The following is an 18,175-nucleotide window of genomic DNA, read 5'->3' on the forward strand; positions in this document are numbered from 1 at the left end:
ATTCCTCGATTGAAAGACTGTATTGAAAAAGTGATGATGTGGAGATGCCGGCGTTGGACTGGGGTAAACACAGTAAGAAGTTTAACAACACCAGGTTAAAGTCCAACAGGTTTATTTGGTAGCAAAAGCCACACAAGCTTTCGGAGCTCCAAGCCCCTTCTTCAGGTGAGTGGGAATTCTGTTCACAAACAGGGCATATAAAGACACAGACTCAATTAACATGAATAATGGTTGGAATGCGAATACTTACAGCTGATCAAGTCTTTAAGATACAAACAACGCGAGTGGAGAGAGCATCAAGACAGGCTAAAAAGACGTGTATTGTCTCCAGACAAGACAGCCAGTGAAACTCTGCAGGTCCAGGCAAGCTGTGGGGGTTACAAATAGTGTGACATGAACCCAATATCCCGGTTGAGGCTGTCCTCGTGTGTGCGGAACTTGGCTATCAGTTTCTGCTCAGCGACTCTGCGCCGTCGTGTGTCGTGAAGGCCACCTTGGAGAACGCTTACCCGAATATCAGAGGCTGAATGCCCGTGACTGCTGAAGTGCTCCCCAACAGGAAGAGAACAGTCTTGCCTGGTGATTGTCAAGCGGTGTTCATTCATCCGTTGTCGCAGCGTCTGCATAGTTTCCCCAATGTACCATGCTTCAGGACATCCTTTCCTGCAGCGTATCAGGTAGACAATGTTGGCCGAGTTGCAAGAGTATGTACCTTGTACCTGGTGGATGGTGTTCTCATGTGAGATGATGGCATATGTGTTGATGACCCGGCACGTCTTGCAGAGGTTGCTGTGGCAGGGTTGGGTGGTGTCGTGGTCACTGTTCTCCTGAAGGCTGCGGACAATGGTCTGTTTGAGGTTGTGCGGTTGTTTGAAGGCAAGAAGTGGGGGTGTGGGGATGGCCTTGGCGAGATGCTCGTCTTCATCAATGACATGATGTCCCGAGGCATGGTACATTGGGGAAACTATGCAGACGCTGCGACAACGGATGAATGAACACTGCTCGACAATCACCAGGCAAGACTGTTCTCTTCCTGTTGGGGAGCACTTCAGCGGTCACGGGCATTCGGCCTCTGATATTCGGGTAAGTGTTCTCCAAGACGGCCTTCACGACACACGACGGCGCAGAGTTGCTGAGCAGAAACTGATAGCCAAGTTCCACACACACGAGGACGGCCTCAACCGGGATATTGGGTTCATGTCACACTATTTGTAACCACCACAGCTTGCCTGGACCTGCAGAGTTTCACTGGCTGTCTTGTCTGGAGACAATACACATCTTTTTAGCCTGTCTTGATGCTCTCTCCACTCGCGTTGTTTGTATCTTAAAGACTTGATTAGCTGTAAGTATTCGCATTCCAACCATTATTCATGTAAATTGAGTCTGTGTCTTTATATGCCCTGTTTGTGAACAGAGTTCCCACTCACCTGAAGAAGGGGCTTGGAGCTCCGAAAGCTTGTGTGGCTTTTGCTACCAAATAAACCTGTTGGACTTTAACCTGGTGTTGTTAAACTTCTTATTGAAAAAGTGAGACAAGCAAATTTTATTACTAAACTTGATTTACTTAAAGAATACTGGCAAATACTTTTATCAGAAAGGGTGAAGAAGTTTTGGCTTTTGTGATGTCAAATGGTTTGTATCATAAAGTCATGCTGTTTGGAAAAAAGAATGTGCCAGCAACATTCCAAAGATTAACCAACGAGATCGTTTCTGGACTAAATAATTGTGCAGTGTACAGAGACGATCCAACGGTTTTCAGTCAGATGTGGAAGGAGGATTTGGAACATTTAAAGGAATTGTTTGTTCGGCTGCAGGAGATGGGCTTGGTGGTAAATTTGGCTAAAAATGAATTTGCAAAAGTCCAAATCACATTCTTAGGCCATACGATTGGATATGGACAGATGACCCCACGGAATTTAAAACCTAGAGTCATTGGGGAGTTCCCAATACCGTCAATAAGGAGAGAAGTGCTGAGCTCCGTAGGCATGAGTGGTTTCTGCAGGAAATCTGTGCCAAATTTAAGCAGTGTGGTTGCACCACCGACTGGATTGCTGAAAAAGCACAGGAAATTTCAATGGACATCTGACTGTCTGGAAGAAAATAGACCTATTGATTATTTTTCCCAAAAATTAAATATTCGTTAAACTTCAAGAACCTGAGGACTATCAATAGGGTGGATGTGGAGCAGATGTTTCCTCTTGTCAGAGAATCTAGAACTAGGGCACATTGTTTGAAAATTAAGGATGGCTCACTTAAGAGAGATGAAGGGACTTTTTTTTCTCAGAGGGCTGTGTCTCTGGAACACCCTTCCTCAAAAGGTGGTGGAAGCAGAGTCTTTGAATATTTTTTTCTAAGGCTGAGCTGGATAGATTCTTGATTAACAAGGAGGTGAGTGGTTAGGGAGTAGGCAGGAATGTGAGGTTGAGGTTACAATCAGATCAGCCATGACCTTATTGAATGGCGGAGCAGGCTTGAGGAGTTGGATGGTCTACTCCTGCTCCTAATTCATATGTTAAGACAATGGAGTAATTAGAATTGTGTTCCTAGTTGTGGGTTACTCTTAGTAATGCACCAATACAGAGTAATTGGAAATGTGTTCCCAATTTTGGGTTAGTCTCAGAGCCAGATGCTGATGACAAAATCTGGAGGCTCGATGAGGAAAGCTGTGGGAGTAGCAATCCACCTAACCTGCACATTTTTGGACTGTGGGAGGAAACCAGAGCACCTGGAGGAAACCCTCGCAGACACGGGGAGAATGTGTAAACTCCAGTCACCCAAGGCCAGAATTGAACCTGGGTCCCTGGAGTTGTGAGGCAGCAGTGCTTACCACTGTGCCACCGTGCCGAGGTAGAGGAAAAATAAGGATCACATACAAAAAAAACAAGAACTGGCACAGGATTATGATTGACAGAATTAAATGTGAACATCACTAGGTAGGGAAATATGCGCTGCTTTTCTAAACTTTCAGCTGAATGATGAATTTATCCAATTAGAAACCTGCAATACCCGAGATTGATACAGAGAAGGGTTATTCAAGATTACTGCTTGTCAGAAATTTTAATTGACAGCTAAACTTTACCAGGATTTGGAAAGGAGTGGTTGTGAATTTCAGGTCTCCAGTGTGGATTGTACTGGATTTAAATTGATTCACAACCAGATATTTACCCCGATTGTTTGATGTAAAATGGAGTGGAGACGGTAATCTGCCCAGTGTACATGACACAGGATAAGACTGTCCTCTTTATTGGTCTTATGTCTGCAGTTAAGTAACTTTGAGCACTATGTTATACAGTTATATGAGATTTTCTTGTTGGTTGAGGGCCAAAGCACGGGATTGGAGATTCCACAGGGCTCTGTCTTGAGATGGGATTTGCAGGGGAGTCTGCCCGAGTTTAAACAGAGATGAACTTAATGTTCAGTGTGGCCAGTATGAGCAGTGTGCAATGATGGAATGTTCTGCTTTGTAAAGGGAGAAGAATACATCTGAAAGAACATTTCAAATATGGACAAAGAGCATTAAGATTTTGTAGACTGATCATTCTGAAAGAAATTTAAGGATGGTATAGTTTAGCCACTGTTTCAAGTTTAGTAGGATAATATGACGTAGGAGACAAAGTGAACCTTAATTTCTGATGTTTATAACTGTTAATGGAATTATCATAACTTTGTAAATGTGTTTAATGTTAAATGAATAAAAATTGAAAAAAATCCATTCTATTTGGATGGACGACTGCCTGGAAAAATCAGTTCCGTTGAGAACACCAGGGGCCACTGAGAATACAGTACCAGGTGCTGTCACCTCTTCTTGCCTCCAGAGGTTACCCTCAGCTTGTAACATTCACATTGCCATTTATCAGTCAGCTGCTAACACCAGCATTCTCTCCAGCAGGTGACATATTGCTGTATAATACATGGGGGGTAAGCTGGAGTGAGTAGAAAGAAATCCAAGATGGAATATACAGGGACGTGGATGAAAAGTATTGCTGGGTTAAACCTTCACTTCTTGCTCAGGATTTTGATCATCAGGCTGCTTGCTCCTTCTACAGCCACTATAATTTTAGATCACCCAATACATTCATGTTCATATGTTATGTGCATACCTGCCAAGTAACTGGCCAATCTCTAAGCATCCAATTACAAAATGTTGATTGAAACCGATGAATGAAACCATAAAATGAAATAATTCATATAATTTTATTAATAATATTTTGGTAGTATTTCAGTTATATACACATTATTAAAAATGAGATCTGCAGTAGCTTGGTATGAGGAGGCCTTCTGCGCTAAACGGGGTTGGGAACGAGAGATACTAGAAAAGGGTGTTTCGCAATTAGGTGTTGCGGAAATGATGCAAGCAAGTGGAGGAACAGAATGAGTCAAGTTTGTGCCAACAGTTCATTTTCAGCACCTCCAATAGATGCACAACACCAATGTTTGATTGCGCGTTACTGGTCGAATCTTATTTGAGAAGGCAGCTGATAAGATGTAACTGTTTTGATCCGAATTGTTGCATAACTGCAGCCATCCAGTCCACTGACTATTCAAGGTGAACAGATTGCTGCAGCATTTGAGATTTCATTCTGCCGCACTTCTTCATTTAGAATGTGATCCAAATTGAGATGGGGGAGGACACTGAGGTATCACATCACAGAGCTCTCCTCACTGTCTACATACACCTGGACAAACTGAGCACTCAGAGGTGTTTGCTCTGGCCTGCACTTGCTGCAGTTTCCAGGCCTTACATGGGAACAATGCTCCATACTCTTGATTCGTGATACTGCATGGGCACAGCAATAATGAGAATTAATCAAATACTCCTAACCTCTTCCAACAAATATAAAAACATATGAAAAACATAAAAAAATCTCAGCATCGTAGCGACTCACAACATACTCCAAACACCAAGAAGCACATAACACATTCAATCACATTTTCTGTTGAGTGCTGTGACTTACGTAAGCAAATTATTTTGAACGGGAAAGTGCAAAAATGGATCAGTTAATTTTCTTAAAGGCAACTAGCAATAGCAGCAAATCATCTGACAACACCAGCACACATTCATCATCCCTATGACCTTGCTCCTCTCCCTGACTGCTGACCTGCACACATAGCCTGTTTATAGCAGTGAGACAAGGGGACAGAAATTCATACACTGAGGCTAAATAAGCCCTACCTTCACTCTGATCTGTATGATTGTGATGTGGTGTAAGTGCTGCGGTTGTAGTTCAAGCTCATATAATTTATAAAAATGTCCTATGCAGTTTTCTTAATCACTGATGCCATTGCTCCTGTGTCACACTGAATCCACCTTTGTGCTCTGCTACATAGCCCCACCTCTGCACGCCTTCAATTTCAATATTTGAAATAGTGGTTATACAGTTTGGTGGCAGGGGCCACTCCGGCTGGGCCTCAGCTGGCTGGAGCTGCCCCGGCCGGGGGGAACCGCTGGACCGAGGCCTCGGCTGGCTGGAACTGTTCCGACCGGGTCTCAGCTGACTGGAGCTGCTTGGAAAGGGCCTTGGCAGGCTGGGGCCACTCTGACTAGGCATTGCCTGGCTGGAGCCGTTCCGACCGGGCCTCAACTGGAGCTTGGCTCAGAGAGCTGGTTTGAGCGAGGCTCGGCTAGTGGGAGCTGTTGTATTTGGTCCCTGTTGCCACTCTGAAATTTAGTGCAATCTGTGGGTTTGAAATGCTCTCATTTCACACAGTTTTAATACAGTACAGGGTTTCTGGACATGCAGCAATGATTTTCTTTAACATTCGGAAATAAACAAAATGGAGTCCCGTAATTACAATCTGATGAAAAAAGAGCCCCTGATAACAACTAGAAAAATAAAGTTCATCTTTGGTTTTGAGTCACGTAGTGCGTGCTTGAGCTACCCCTATCTTCTCAATCACAGCCTGTTTCTCCAAGTGTCTTATTTTGTGTGGTCCCTCGCTCTAGGAAGTGATGGTATTGTTGCATTTACCAGGGTGTTGCGTCTAGAGCTAATATTTAGCAAACACCACAGCCCAGACAACAAGACCCTATCGGTAGTGTGATTCAGGCAGTGCAGCCAAGACGAGGCAGTGCTAACACCTGTTGTGCTTCTTGCAAAAATGTGTTAAAAATCAAACAGAATTTCAGCTGCCTTATTGTAGACAGTTTTTCCTTCTGTGTAACTCACTGTCCGTTGTAAGCTCTGTATCTATATTGTTCTGTGAGACATCGGAACATAACAGGAACAATCAATCTTATCCCCAGAATGACACTTTGAGAAGCAGGCTGCAGGTAGACTTTGGGGTGATGAGTAATGCTGGCAGAAGCTGGAGATTTGCAGCTTCCTCTGTCTCAGTCAGCTCTATGACTGGTGCTGGTCATCAGGCTCATTATCTGGTCCAGGGTCACTAAGAAAGCGATGTACACGTTGACTGGGTGAACCGCTTTCATCATGTGCAGTGAATACAATTCCTTTGTCTTCTTGGTGCACTGCATCTGTACTTCCACTGTCAGCAGATCGCTTCCGGGTAGGAGTGGCCAGGTCAATGGTGATCATTGGCATGTCACTTGTCATATCCCTGGGATCAAAATACGTGGTATCTGAATGAAGGGAGAAGGACTGTTAGTACTGGAATTTCACATCTCACGAGGCGCTTTGTATTCAGCCTCTGAGAAACCCAGACATCTTTCAAATCAGATTTTGAATTTCTATTTAAATGTGGGACTGTGGGACCAACACCTCTCGACCAACACCTCTCAGTCTGTAAGCACTGTATTGTGGGTTGCAATGCAGCTTGGAGACAATCAAGTTCGCTCAAAAGCCAGATGGTCACTACTAATGTGACTTCTTGGCAAAATTTGAATTTCTTAGGTTCCAGTCTTGGTTCAGTGGACTCAGAAGATTGTTGGTCCAAGCCCCACTCTAGACTCAAGCACAAAATCTAGGTTGACACTTCAGCTCAGTACTTAGCGCTGACCCTTCAACAGCGCCCTGAAGGAGTGGTGTTCTGGTGGAGATGTCCTCTTTTGGATGAGACATTACACTGGTGCCCCATCTGTCCTCTCAAGTGGGTGTAAAAGATTCTTTGGCACTTCTGACAAAGGAGCTTTCTCTAACATCCTGGCCAATATTTATCCTTCAAACAATATCACTAAAACAGTTTTTGAGTCATTTATCTCATTCCCCCCGTTGTGGAATTTTGCTGTGCATAAATTGACTGCTATTTGCCCAGTAACGATATCTCAAAAATATTTAGGTGGCTGGATGTCCAGAAGACAAAAGGTACTATATAATTTTTAAAAAATATTCATTTTTGGGACATGGGCGTCGCTGGCTGACCAGCATTTATTGGCCATCCTTAACTGCCCGAGAGCAATCTAGAGTCAACCACATTGCTGTGGCTCTGGAGTCACATGTAGGCCAGACCAGTTAAGGATGGCAGATTTCCTTCCTTAAAGGACATGAGTGAACCGGATGGGTTTTTCCGACAATCGATAATACTTTCATGGCCATCAGTAGATTCTTAATTCCAGATATTTTTTATTGAATTCAAATTCCACTACATGCCATGGCGGGATTTGAACTCAGGTTCCCAGAACATTAGTTGAGTTTCTGAATTAATAGTCTGGCGATAATACCACCGGGCCATTGCCTTCCCTTAAAAGTTATGTTCTCTTAAAGTTGTGTTTTTTCTTTAGTCTCATAGGTGTCCCCTGCCCACAATAGAAAGTTATCTAAATATGCAGCAACATGTAGTACAAACAGCATGGATGAGGGATGCGTTTGAACAAGTTTGGGAGATGCAGAACAGGGCCTAGCTGTTGGCTTAGCTGTTACTGAGCTTGAGGCAAATGTCTGCAGTTATAAAGTTTCCAATAGGATGACTTAAACTCATTATTTTGACTCACTGTTAGATTTACTGAGGAGCCAGCTGAATTGCTGACGTTTGAACTTAGACTCTAACTGAAAGTTCCCAGGTTCACAAAGCTGCACGGGGTAGAATGATTTGCTTTCGAGTCTGATGCTAAAACTGGAGGGTACTGGGAACAAGTAGTGAAACTTGGTCAGGGGGGTCAGTAACCCAGGCTGAGGGGGTCGGGGGGGTCAGTAACCAAGGCTGAGGGGGTTGGGGGGGGGGGGGGGAGAGAGGGGAGGTCAGTGACCCAGGCTGAGGGGGTCGGGGGGTCAGTGTCCCAGACTGAGGGGGTTGGGGGGGGGGGCGGTCAGTGACCCAGGCTGAGGGGGGGCCAGGGGTCCGGGACCCAGGCTGCGGGGTCCGGGACCCAGGCTGCGGGGTCCGGGACCCAGGCTGCGGGGTCCGGGACCCAGGCTGCGGGGTCCGGGACCCAGGCTGCGGGGTCCGGGACCCAGGCTGCGGGGTCCGGGACCCAGGCTGCGGGGTCCGGGACCCAGGCTGCGGGGTCAGGGACCCAGGCTGCGGGGTCAGGGACCCAGGCTGCGGGGTCAGGGACCCAGGCTGCGGGGTCAGGGACCCAGGCTGCGGGGTCAGGGACCCAGGCTGCGGGGTCAGGGACCCAGGCTGCGAGGCCAGGGACCCAGGCTGCGAGGCCAGGGGTCAGGGACCCAGGCTGCGAGGCCAGGGGTCAGTGACCCAGGCTGCGAGGCCAGGGGTCAGTGACCCAGGCTGCGAGGCCAGGGGTCAGTGACCCAGGCTGCGAGGCCAGGGGTCAGTGACCCAGGCTGCGAGGCCAGGGGTCAGTGACCCAGGCTGCGAGGCCAGGGGTCAGTGACCCAGGCTGCGAGGCCAGGGGTCAGTGACCCAGGCTGCGAGGCCAGGGGTCAGTGACCCAGGCTGCGAGGCCAGGGGTCAGTGACCCAGGCTGCGAGGCCAGGGGTCAGTGACCCAGGCTGCGAGGCCAGGGGTCAGTGACCCAGGCTGCGAGGCCAGGGGTCAGTGACCCAGGCTGCGAGGCCAGGGGTCAGTGACCCAGGCTGCGAGGCCAGGGGTCAGTGACCCAGGCTGCGAGGCCAGGGGTCAGTGACCCAGGCTGCGAGGCCAGGGGTCAGTGACCCAGGCTGCGAGGCCAGGGGTCAGTGACCCAGGCTGCGAGGCCAGGGGTCAGTGACCCAGGCTGCGAGGCCAGGGGTCAGTGACCCAGGCTGCGAGGCCAGGGGTCAGTGACCCAGGCTGCGAGGCCAGGGGTCAGTGACCCAGGCTGCGAGGCCAGGGGTCAGTGACCCAGGCTGCGAGGCCAGGGGTCAGTGACCCAGGCTGCGAGGCCAGGGGTCAGTGACCCAGGCTGCGAGGCCAGGGGTCAGTGACCCAGGCTGCGAGGCCAGGGGTCAGTGACCCAGGCTGCGAGGCCAGGGGTCAGTGACCCAGGCTGCGAGGCCAGGGGTCAGTGACCCAGGCTGCGAGGCCAGGGGTCAGTGACCCAGGCTGCGAGGCCAGGGGTCAGTGACCCAGGCTGCGAGGTCAGGGGTCAGTAATCCAGCTTCAACAATATAAGTGAACAAAAAAAGGAAGCATGAGGTCGGCAGGATCTGTTTCTTTACCTGGCTCCATTCCTGATTTTCGCCCGGGTGGCGAGCCTCGACCAGAAGCGGGAACTGTCAGGTGATCTGACATCTGTAAAGATCATCCAAAAACAATCATGAGCATTATATAAACGTTACAGTCAAACCATGGTAACAAAAGATGTCAAAAGAATCAATCCTGACTTTGTGTATAGGGAGACACATTCTGCAGACGACAACTGCTTCTGATAGACTACCGAACTCAGACCTCTGGCTCCAGTGAAATCAAGTCACATAGACTGTGTTGATTTGCTCTGTGAAGTAAATTTCCTCCAACTTGATTGATTTATTATTATCCTAAGTGTGTTCAGGAAAGTTTCCTCAGGCAGTATGTGGGGGTCCTACTTGGGAAAGGGCAAAACTTGACCCACTCTTGTGAAATAGGACAGGGCAAGTGGCTGAAGTGACGGTGGGGGACCACTTTGGGACCAGTGAGCATAGTTCTATTAATTTTAAAACAGTTATGGAAAGAGACAAAACTGGTCCACAGGTGCAAGTTCTAAATTGGGGCAAGGCGAATTTTGATCGAATTAGGCAGGAGCTTGGAAGGGTTGACTGGAGTGGCTTGTTTGAGGGCAAGGGGACCTCCGGCAAGTGGGAGGCCTTCAAATAGCTAGAGTTCAGGGTCTATATGTTCCTGTTAGGGTGAAGGGTAAGGCTGGCAGGAGTAGGGAACCCTGGCTGACAAAACGTATTGAGGTTTTGGCCAGGAAAAAGGAGGCATGGCTCAGGTACAAGCAGCTGGGATCAAGGGATTCCCTGGAGGTGTACAGGGGCAATAGGAGTATACTCAAGAAGGAAATTAGAAGGGCAAAAAGGGACACAAGGTAGCTTTGGCTGAGAGGATTATGGTGAATTCAAAAGGATTCTTTAAGTATATTAAAGGAAAAAGAATAACTAGAGAGAGAATAGGACCCCTCAAGGACCAAAATGGACGCACGTGTGGAACTGCAGGAGATGGGCGAGGTTCTCAATAAATATTTCTCCTCTGTATTTACCCTGGAGAAAGACAAGACGACTTGGGAACCTGGGAAAATTAGTGGCAATATATTGGGGACAGTTCGCATTACAATAGAGGTGGTGATGGATGTATTAAAATGTATGAAGGTGGATAAATCTCCTCGCCCTGACCAGGTATATCCAAGAACACCGCGTGAAGCTAGAGAAGAAATTGTGAGAGCCCTGGTTGAGATGTTTGCATCATCGTTAGCCATGGGCGAGATACCCCAGAAGACTGGAGGGAAGCAAATGTTGTGCCCTTATTTAAGAATGGCTGCAAAGAAAAACCTGGGAATTATAGACCGGTAAGCCTAACATTTGTGGTGGGTAAGTTACCAGAGAGGATTCTGAGGGATAAGATATACAGGCATTTGGAAAGACAGGGTTTGATTACGAGTAGTCAGCATGGATTTGTGCACGGGAGATCATGCCTTAGAAATTTGTTGGAGTTCTTTGATGAAGTGACCAGGAAGGTTGATGAGGGCAGGACAGTAGACATAGTCTATGTGAACTTCAGTAAGGCCTTTGATAAAGGCTGCTCTGGAAGGTTAGATCACATGGAATCCAGGGAGAGCTGGCAAATTGGATATACAATTGACTTGATGGTAGGAAGCAGAGGGTTATGGTGGAAGGATGCTTGTCAGACTGGAGGCCTGTGACTAGTGGTGTGTCTCAGGGGTCATTGCTGTTTGTTATCTATATCAATGATTTCGATGAGAATGTACAAGGCATGATCAGTAAGTTTGCAGATGACACTAAAATAGATGGTAGTGTAGACAGTGAGAAAGGTTATCAAAATTTGCAGAAGGATTTTGATCAGCTGGGGAATTGGGCCGAGAAATGGCAAATGGAGTTCAATACAGATAAGTGAGAGGTGTTGCATTTTGGAAAGGCAAATCAAGGTAGGACTTTCACGGTGAATGGTAGGACCTTAGGAAGTATTGGGGAACAGAGGGACCTTGGAGTTCAGGTGTACGGTTCTCTAAAGGTGGAGTCACAGGTAGATAGGGCAGTGAAGAAGGCTTTTGGCACGCTGGCCTTCATCAATCAGGGCATTGAGTATAGATGTTGGGAAGTTATGTTGCAGTTGTACGGGACATTGGTGAGGCCGTACGGGACATTGGCGAGGCTGCACCTGCAGTAGTGTGTTCAATTTTGGTCGCCTTGCTGTAGGAAAGATGTTATTAAACTGGAGAGAGTGCAGAAGAGATTTACAAGGATGTTGCCAGCACTCAAGGGACTGAGTTATAGAGAGAGATTGGACAGGCTAGGACTTTTTCCTTTGGAGCAAAGGAGACTGAGGGGTAATCTTATAGAGGTATGTAAGATCATGAGAGGCATGGATAGGGTAAATGCACTCAAGTCTTTCTCCCAGGGTTGGGGAATCGAGAACTAGACGGCATAGGTTTAAGTTAAGAGAAGAATCAATCAAAACCTGAGGAGCAACTTTTTTTACACAGCGGGTGGTACGTGTGTGGAATGAGCCGCTGGAAGAAGTGGGTGAGGCAGGGACATTGACAACATTTAAAAGGCATTTGGACAGATACATGCTTAGGAAACATTTAGAGGGATATGGGCCAAATGCAGGCAAATGAGGTTGGCTTAGATGGGCTTTTGGTCGGCATGGTCCAGTTTGGGCTGAAGGATCTATCTCCAAGCTGCAGATTCTATGATTCTAAGATTATTGTCACATGTATTAGTATACTGTGAAAAGTATTGTTTCTTGCGCGCTATACAGACAAAGCATACCATACGTAGAGAAGGAAAGGAGAGGGTGCAAAATGTAATGTTACTGTCATTGCTAGGGTGTAGAGAAATATCAACTTAAGAGTGGATAGGTCCATTCAAAAGTCTGATGGCAGCAGGAAAGAAGCTGTTCTTGAGTCGGTTGATTTGCGACCTCAGACTTTTGTACCTTTTTCCCGATGAAGGTGGAAGAAACTATGTCTGAGATGCGTACGGGCCTTGATTATGCTGGCTGCTTTCCTGAGGCAGAGGGTAGCGTAGACAGAGTCAATGGATGGGAGGTTGGTTTGTGTGATGCGATCCTTTGCAACTTCTTGCAGTCTTGGACAAAGCAGGAGCCATACCAAGCTGTGATACAACTAGAAATATTGCTTTCTATGGTGCATCTGTAAAAATTGAAGAGTCATAGCGGACATGCCAAATTTCCTTAGCCTCCTGAGAAAGTAGAGGTGTTGATGGGCTTTCTTAACTATAGCGTCGGCGTGGAGGGAATGGGACAGGTTGTTAGTGATCTGGACATCTAGAAACTTGAAGCTCTTGACCATTTCCACTTCATCCCCATTGATGTAGACAGGGGCACGTCCTCCACTACGCTTCCTGAAGTCAATGACTATCCCCTTCATTTTGTTGACATTGAGGGAGAGATTATCGTCATTGCACTAGTTCACCAGATTCTCTATCTCTTTCCTGTACTCTGTCTCATCATTGTTTGAGATCCGACCACTATGTCAGCAAACCTGAAAATCGAGTTGAGGGGAATTTGGCCACACAGTCATAGGTGTATGAAGAGTATAGTAAGGGGCTGAGGACACAGCCTTGTGGGGCACTGGTTTTGAGGATGATCGTGGTGGAGCTGTTGTTGCCTATTCTTACTGACTGCGGTGTGTGTGTTAGAAAGTCTAGGATCCAGTCGCAGAAGGAGCCAAGCCCCAGGCCATGGAGTTTTGAGATGAGTTTTGTTGGAATATTGGTGTTGAAGGCTGAGCTGTAGTCAATAAATAGGAGTCTGACATAATTGGCAGTGCTCGAGTCCCAGAAATTACGGATTTGGGATGCAGAACCTGGTGTGCCCCATGTCCCTGCTCACTCCCTGCCCTCAGTGTACAACACTGTCATCCCATATTGAAACAAAGCAGAAAGTGGCTCGAGGCTTTGAGGGACATTTATTGCCCTTGGGAACAGGGTGGTGAGCTGTCTTCTTGAACTGCTGCAGTCCATGTAGTGTCATTCTACTCTAACCCAGTAATATTGCTCCCAGACGTGAGATTAACAGGACCAGTCAGAAATGACTCGAGTACTATAGATACTGAAAGAGCTCTGAATAACCAAGGCAAACTTGACAATGAGATTTCACCTACCCGTGGATCCAAACTGCGCATCCTCTGCCGTTTTAACAACATTTGATTCCACTGGTCCTCGTATGGATCAGCAAGCAATGTATGTCTATTGTAGGATCGAAGCTGAAAGAAAAATCAAAGATTACTCACAGGGACAGGCAGCATCAAGGAGAGCGAATCCCTCACAGTTTGTTCATGGTAAAAGCCAATGTACACAGGAAAGCCAACTGCAGAGTAAATAATCACCACCTAATTTGGTGACCTTTACCCTGAACAGTAACTGTAGTTAGCGAGTAACCTTTACCTTGACCAGTGACCGTAGTCAATTGGTAACATTTAATCTGAACAATTACTGTAATTAGTAACAATAACTATAATTAAGAATCTTTACCCAAAATAATAACTGTACAGTCACTGACCAATTGTACCCTGAACAGATTCATACCCGTTGTCTTGTTTGCTGAAGATTCTCACGAAGTATTTTTCGGACTTCCTCCTCTCTCTCTTTTGAAAGTGTAGGTAGCAGTCGTTCTGTAAGTGTAGCCGTCCTCTGGACATGCCTATTAATTGTTGTTTAAATTATACATCCATTTATTTCAATAAGAAGGTATTACAGAACCCAAATGGATTCTTTATATTTGCATAAGCTACAGAAGCAACTATTAAACCCCATACACAGAACTTGTGACTGATCAGAGCGATAGACTAGTGGTAATGGAACCTTGGCTGAAATTACCCCCTGTTTCAATAAGTATCCAATGTTTTAAGTTAAGATGCTTCAGTTCTTTGAGTTCAGTAAATATTTCTCCACGGCATGACTAATAAAGCCTTTCGAAAATACTCAGCTTCTAAAAGGTTTTCTCTCCTCTTGCTGACACCCTCACCCTACCCCAACCAGTGAGTCAATTCTTTCTTCCCCTATCCTTCTCCCCCTTTCCCATCGCCCACTCTCCCCTTCCCATTTCACCCGAGACGACCTCTCTTCCCTCAGCCCTCTCACCAACCGCTCCAAATCTCCACTCTGTTATAGTCACTTACTGTATAGACACTGCTGATGGAAATTTGGGTAGGCCACCGCTTGCTACCATCTCAATCGCATTTTTCATCTCCATTTTGTGGTAAAATGCGATGAGCTGTGGCTGTTTTGATCTTTCTCCAGCAATTAAACATTTCTTAATATATTTTTTATTGAACCGGTTCAGCCTGAAAGAAAAAGATAATTATTTCTAAATGATTGCACGCTGAGTGTGTATACAGGGACAGACTTGCTTTCAGCTACCCAGGATACTTTATTCTTCAGAGGCTGGAATATTTACACATTAGTGAGAATATAATATAATAGAACAATGATTTAAACCTGCAACATCTTACCATCTTCCTGCCTCCCTCAGAGCAAGTGCAACATAAGAATACCTCGCTCCTCTAGATGTCAGCATCCAGCTTTAAATCAATTGTACTGGAGCGAATCCGTGCAGCCCTTGCAATATGATGTGGAACCAAGGAATGGGTAGTCTTTGCACCCCTGTGCTTAGAAGGGAGATATGAGAAGAGGAATATTGCGTGTAAACGGTTAAGTGGTACACTGGAAGCTGCTCTTCTGCCAACTCAGATCTCAGGTACAACATGCCTCTGATTGGTGAGTCTTTTCAATACTAAAGAAGACATAGATGGTTGATTTTGTGGGGAATCTTAAACCAGGGCTCAACCCCTCACTGAATTAAGCCAGAATAAACCTCTCACATACCCAGCCTGAAAACCCAATGATGTTCATTTCAGTGGGGTAGAGATGGCCCAAGGCCCTAGTGACTGACACTATCTACTGCATCCTGACTCACTTGTCCTTCCAGTGGTGATGTCCATAGTGTCCACATACATCTTCAATACCAGTCAGTAAATGATCTAGGAACTAAGGAGAGAAACACCTTTAATAGCCAACTAGAAAAACTGCAGTAGATCAACAAACTGCAGAGTGCTGAAGTTAGACTTAATGAATCAGAGTTCCATAGTATAACTTGAGAGGTCTGTTGCCCCATGTTGGCTCTGGAACATCTCTCTGCTTACTCCAATGTCTTACAATTATACCCAATCTTTTAAATTGATCCTGAAAACACAATAAAGATGAACTAATTTTTCAAACATTTGGCAGTGATAAAATAAGTCATTTACTGATTATAATATTGATGTGTGCATTCCTCAGTCTCATCAGCAAGACTACATGCTATCTCAATGCCTGCGGACACAAGAGTGGATTGCATAAATTGGACAGAAAAGGAGCCTGAATATGCACAAGGTCTTGTTGTAAAAGCCTGTTAAACAAAATGAAAACACAAAGAATTGACATGGTCAGAGAAAATGATTAGGAGATAGGCAATAGGAGAATAGATAACGGGTATGTTGTCAAATTGGCAGGCTGCGAATAAAGGTGAACACAGTAAGAAGTCTCACAACACCAGGTTAAAGTCCAACAGGTTTATTTGGTAGCAAATACCATAAGCTTTCGGAGCAATGCTCCTTCGTCAGATGGAGTGGTCTCTGTTCTCAAACAGGGCACAGACACAGAAATCAAATTACAGAATACTGATTAGAATGCAAATCTCTACAGCCAGCCAGGTCTTAAATGCACAGACAATGTGGGTGGAGGGAGCATTCAACACAGGTTAAAGAGATGTGTATTGTCTCCAGACAGTACAGCTTGTGAAATTGTGCAAGTCCAGGAGTCAAGCTGTGGGGGTTACTGATAATGTGACATAAATCCAACATCCCGGTTTAGACCGTCCTCATGTGTGCGGAACTTGGCTATCAGTTTCTGCTCAGTGACTCTGCGCTGTCGTGTGTCGTGAAGGCCGCCTTGGAGAACGCTTACCTGAAGATCCAAGGCTGAATGCCCGTGACTGCTGAAGTGCTCCCCCACAGGAAGAGAACAGTCTTGCCTGGTGATTGTCGAGCGGTGTTCATTCATCCGTTGTCGTAGCGTCTGCATGGTTTCCCCAATGTACCATGCCTCGGGACATCCTTTCTTGCAGCGTATCAGGTAGACAACGATGGCCGAGTTGCAAGAGTAGGTACCATGTACCTGGTAGATGGTGTTCTCACGTGAGATGATGGCATCCGTGTTGATGATCCGGCACGTCTTGCAGAGGTTGCTGTGGCAGGGTTGTGTGGTGTCGTGGTCACTGTTCTCCTGAAGGCTGGGTAGTTTGCTGCGGACAATGGTCTGTTTGAGGTTGCGTGGTTGTTTGAAGGCAAGAAGTGGGGGTGTGGGGATGGCCTTGGCGAGATGTTCGTCTTCATCAATGACATGTTGAAGGCTCCGGAGGAGATGCCGTAGCTTCTCCGCTCCGGGGAAGTACTGGACGACGAAGGGTACTCTGTCCACCGTGTCGTCCCTTCGTCGTCCAGTACTTCCCCGGAGCGGAGAAGCTACGGTATCTCCTCCGGAGCCTTCAACATGTCATTGATGAAGACGAACATCTCGCCAAGGCCATCCCCACACCCCCACTTCTTGCCTTCAAACAACCACGCAACCTCAAACAGACCATTGTCCGCAGCAAACTACCCAGCCTTCAGGAGAACAGTGACCACGACACCACACAACCCTGCCACAGCAACCTCTGCAAGACGTGCCGGATCATCAACACGGATGCCATCATCTCACGTGAGAACACCATCTACCAGGTACATGGTACCTACTCTTGCAACTCGGCCAACGTTGTCTACCTGATACGCTGCAAGAAAGGATGTCCCGAGGCATGGTACATTGGGGAAACCATGCAGACGCTACGACAACGGATGAATGAACACCGCTCGACAATCACCAGGCAAGACTGTTCTCTTCCTGTGGGGGAGCACTTCAGCAGTCACGGGCATTCAGCCTTGGATCTTCAGGTAAGCGTTCTCCAAGGCGGCCTTCACGACACACGACAGCGCAGAGTCACTGAGCAGAAACTGATAGCCAAGTTCCGCACACATGAGGACGGTCTAAACCGGGATGTTGGATTTATGTCACATTATCAGTAACCCCCACAGCTTGACTCCTGGACTTGCACAATTTCACAAGCTGTACTGTCTGGAGACAATACACATCTCTTTAACCTGTGTTGAATGCTCCCTCCACCCACATTGTCTGTGCATTTAAGACCTGGCTGGCTGTAGAGATTTGCATTCTAATCAGTATTCTGTAATTTGATTTCTGTGTCTGTGCCCTGTTTGAGTACAGAGACCACTCCATCTGACGAAGGAGCATTGCTCCGAAAGCTTATGGTATTTGCTACCAAATAAACCTGTTGGACTTTAACCTGGTGTTGTGAGACTTCTTACTGTGCTTACCCCAGTCCAACGCCGGCATCTCCACATCAATAAAGGTGAACCCAGGGATCAGTAATAGAATACACTTCACTATATTACTATATTTATAAATACCTTGGGTGTAAGAATAGGAACCGGTGAATTCAAAATGTGCTGATGACACTAAGTTAAGAGGCGCAGTAACTAATGTGGCAATTATTTCATGAGAGTCGGAATTCACTGGTGAGCAATGGATAAATAGTGCAATCAGTACATTATCAACTTGGAATA

General features: G+C 46.4%; 1 protein-coding gene across 1 annotated transcript in view; it reads right to left on the reverse strand.

The window, feature by feature from the left end:
• Nucleotides 1-4,061: 4,061 nt before the first annotated feature.
• Nucleotides 4,062-18,175, reverse strand: part of slc9a1a (solute carrier family 9 member A1a) — a 56,255-nt gene continuing 42,141 nt past the window's right edge. Inside the window, exons 7-12 of the mRNA XM_078238057.1 lie at nucleotides 15,436-15,506; nucleotides 14,639-14,803; nucleotides 14,046-14,160; nucleotides 13,622-13,723; nucleotides 9,498-9,570; nucleotides 4,062-6,580 (exon numbers count right to left, since the gene is read on the reverse strand). Of these exons, the coding sequence (XP_078094183.1) occupies nucleotides 6,342-6,580; nucleotides 9,498-9,570; nucleotides 13,622-13,723; nucleotides 14,046-14,160; nucleotides 14,639-14,803; nucleotides 15,436-15,506 (765 nt within the window). The 3' untranslated portion in view covers nucleotides 4,062-6,341. The remainder of the gene's footprint in view (nucleotides 6,581-9,497; nucleotides 9,571-13,621; nucleotides 13,724-14,045; nucleotides 14,161-14,638; nucleotides 14,804-15,435; nucleotides 15,507-18,175) is intronic.

The sequence above is a fragment of the Mustelus asterias genome, chromosome 21 (assembly GCF_964213995.1).
Source record: "Mustelus asterias chromosome 21, sMusAst1.hap1.1, whole genome shotgun sequence".
NCBI lineage: Eukaryota > Metazoa > Chordata > Chondrichthyes > Carcharhiniformes > Triakidae > Mustelus > Mustelus asterias.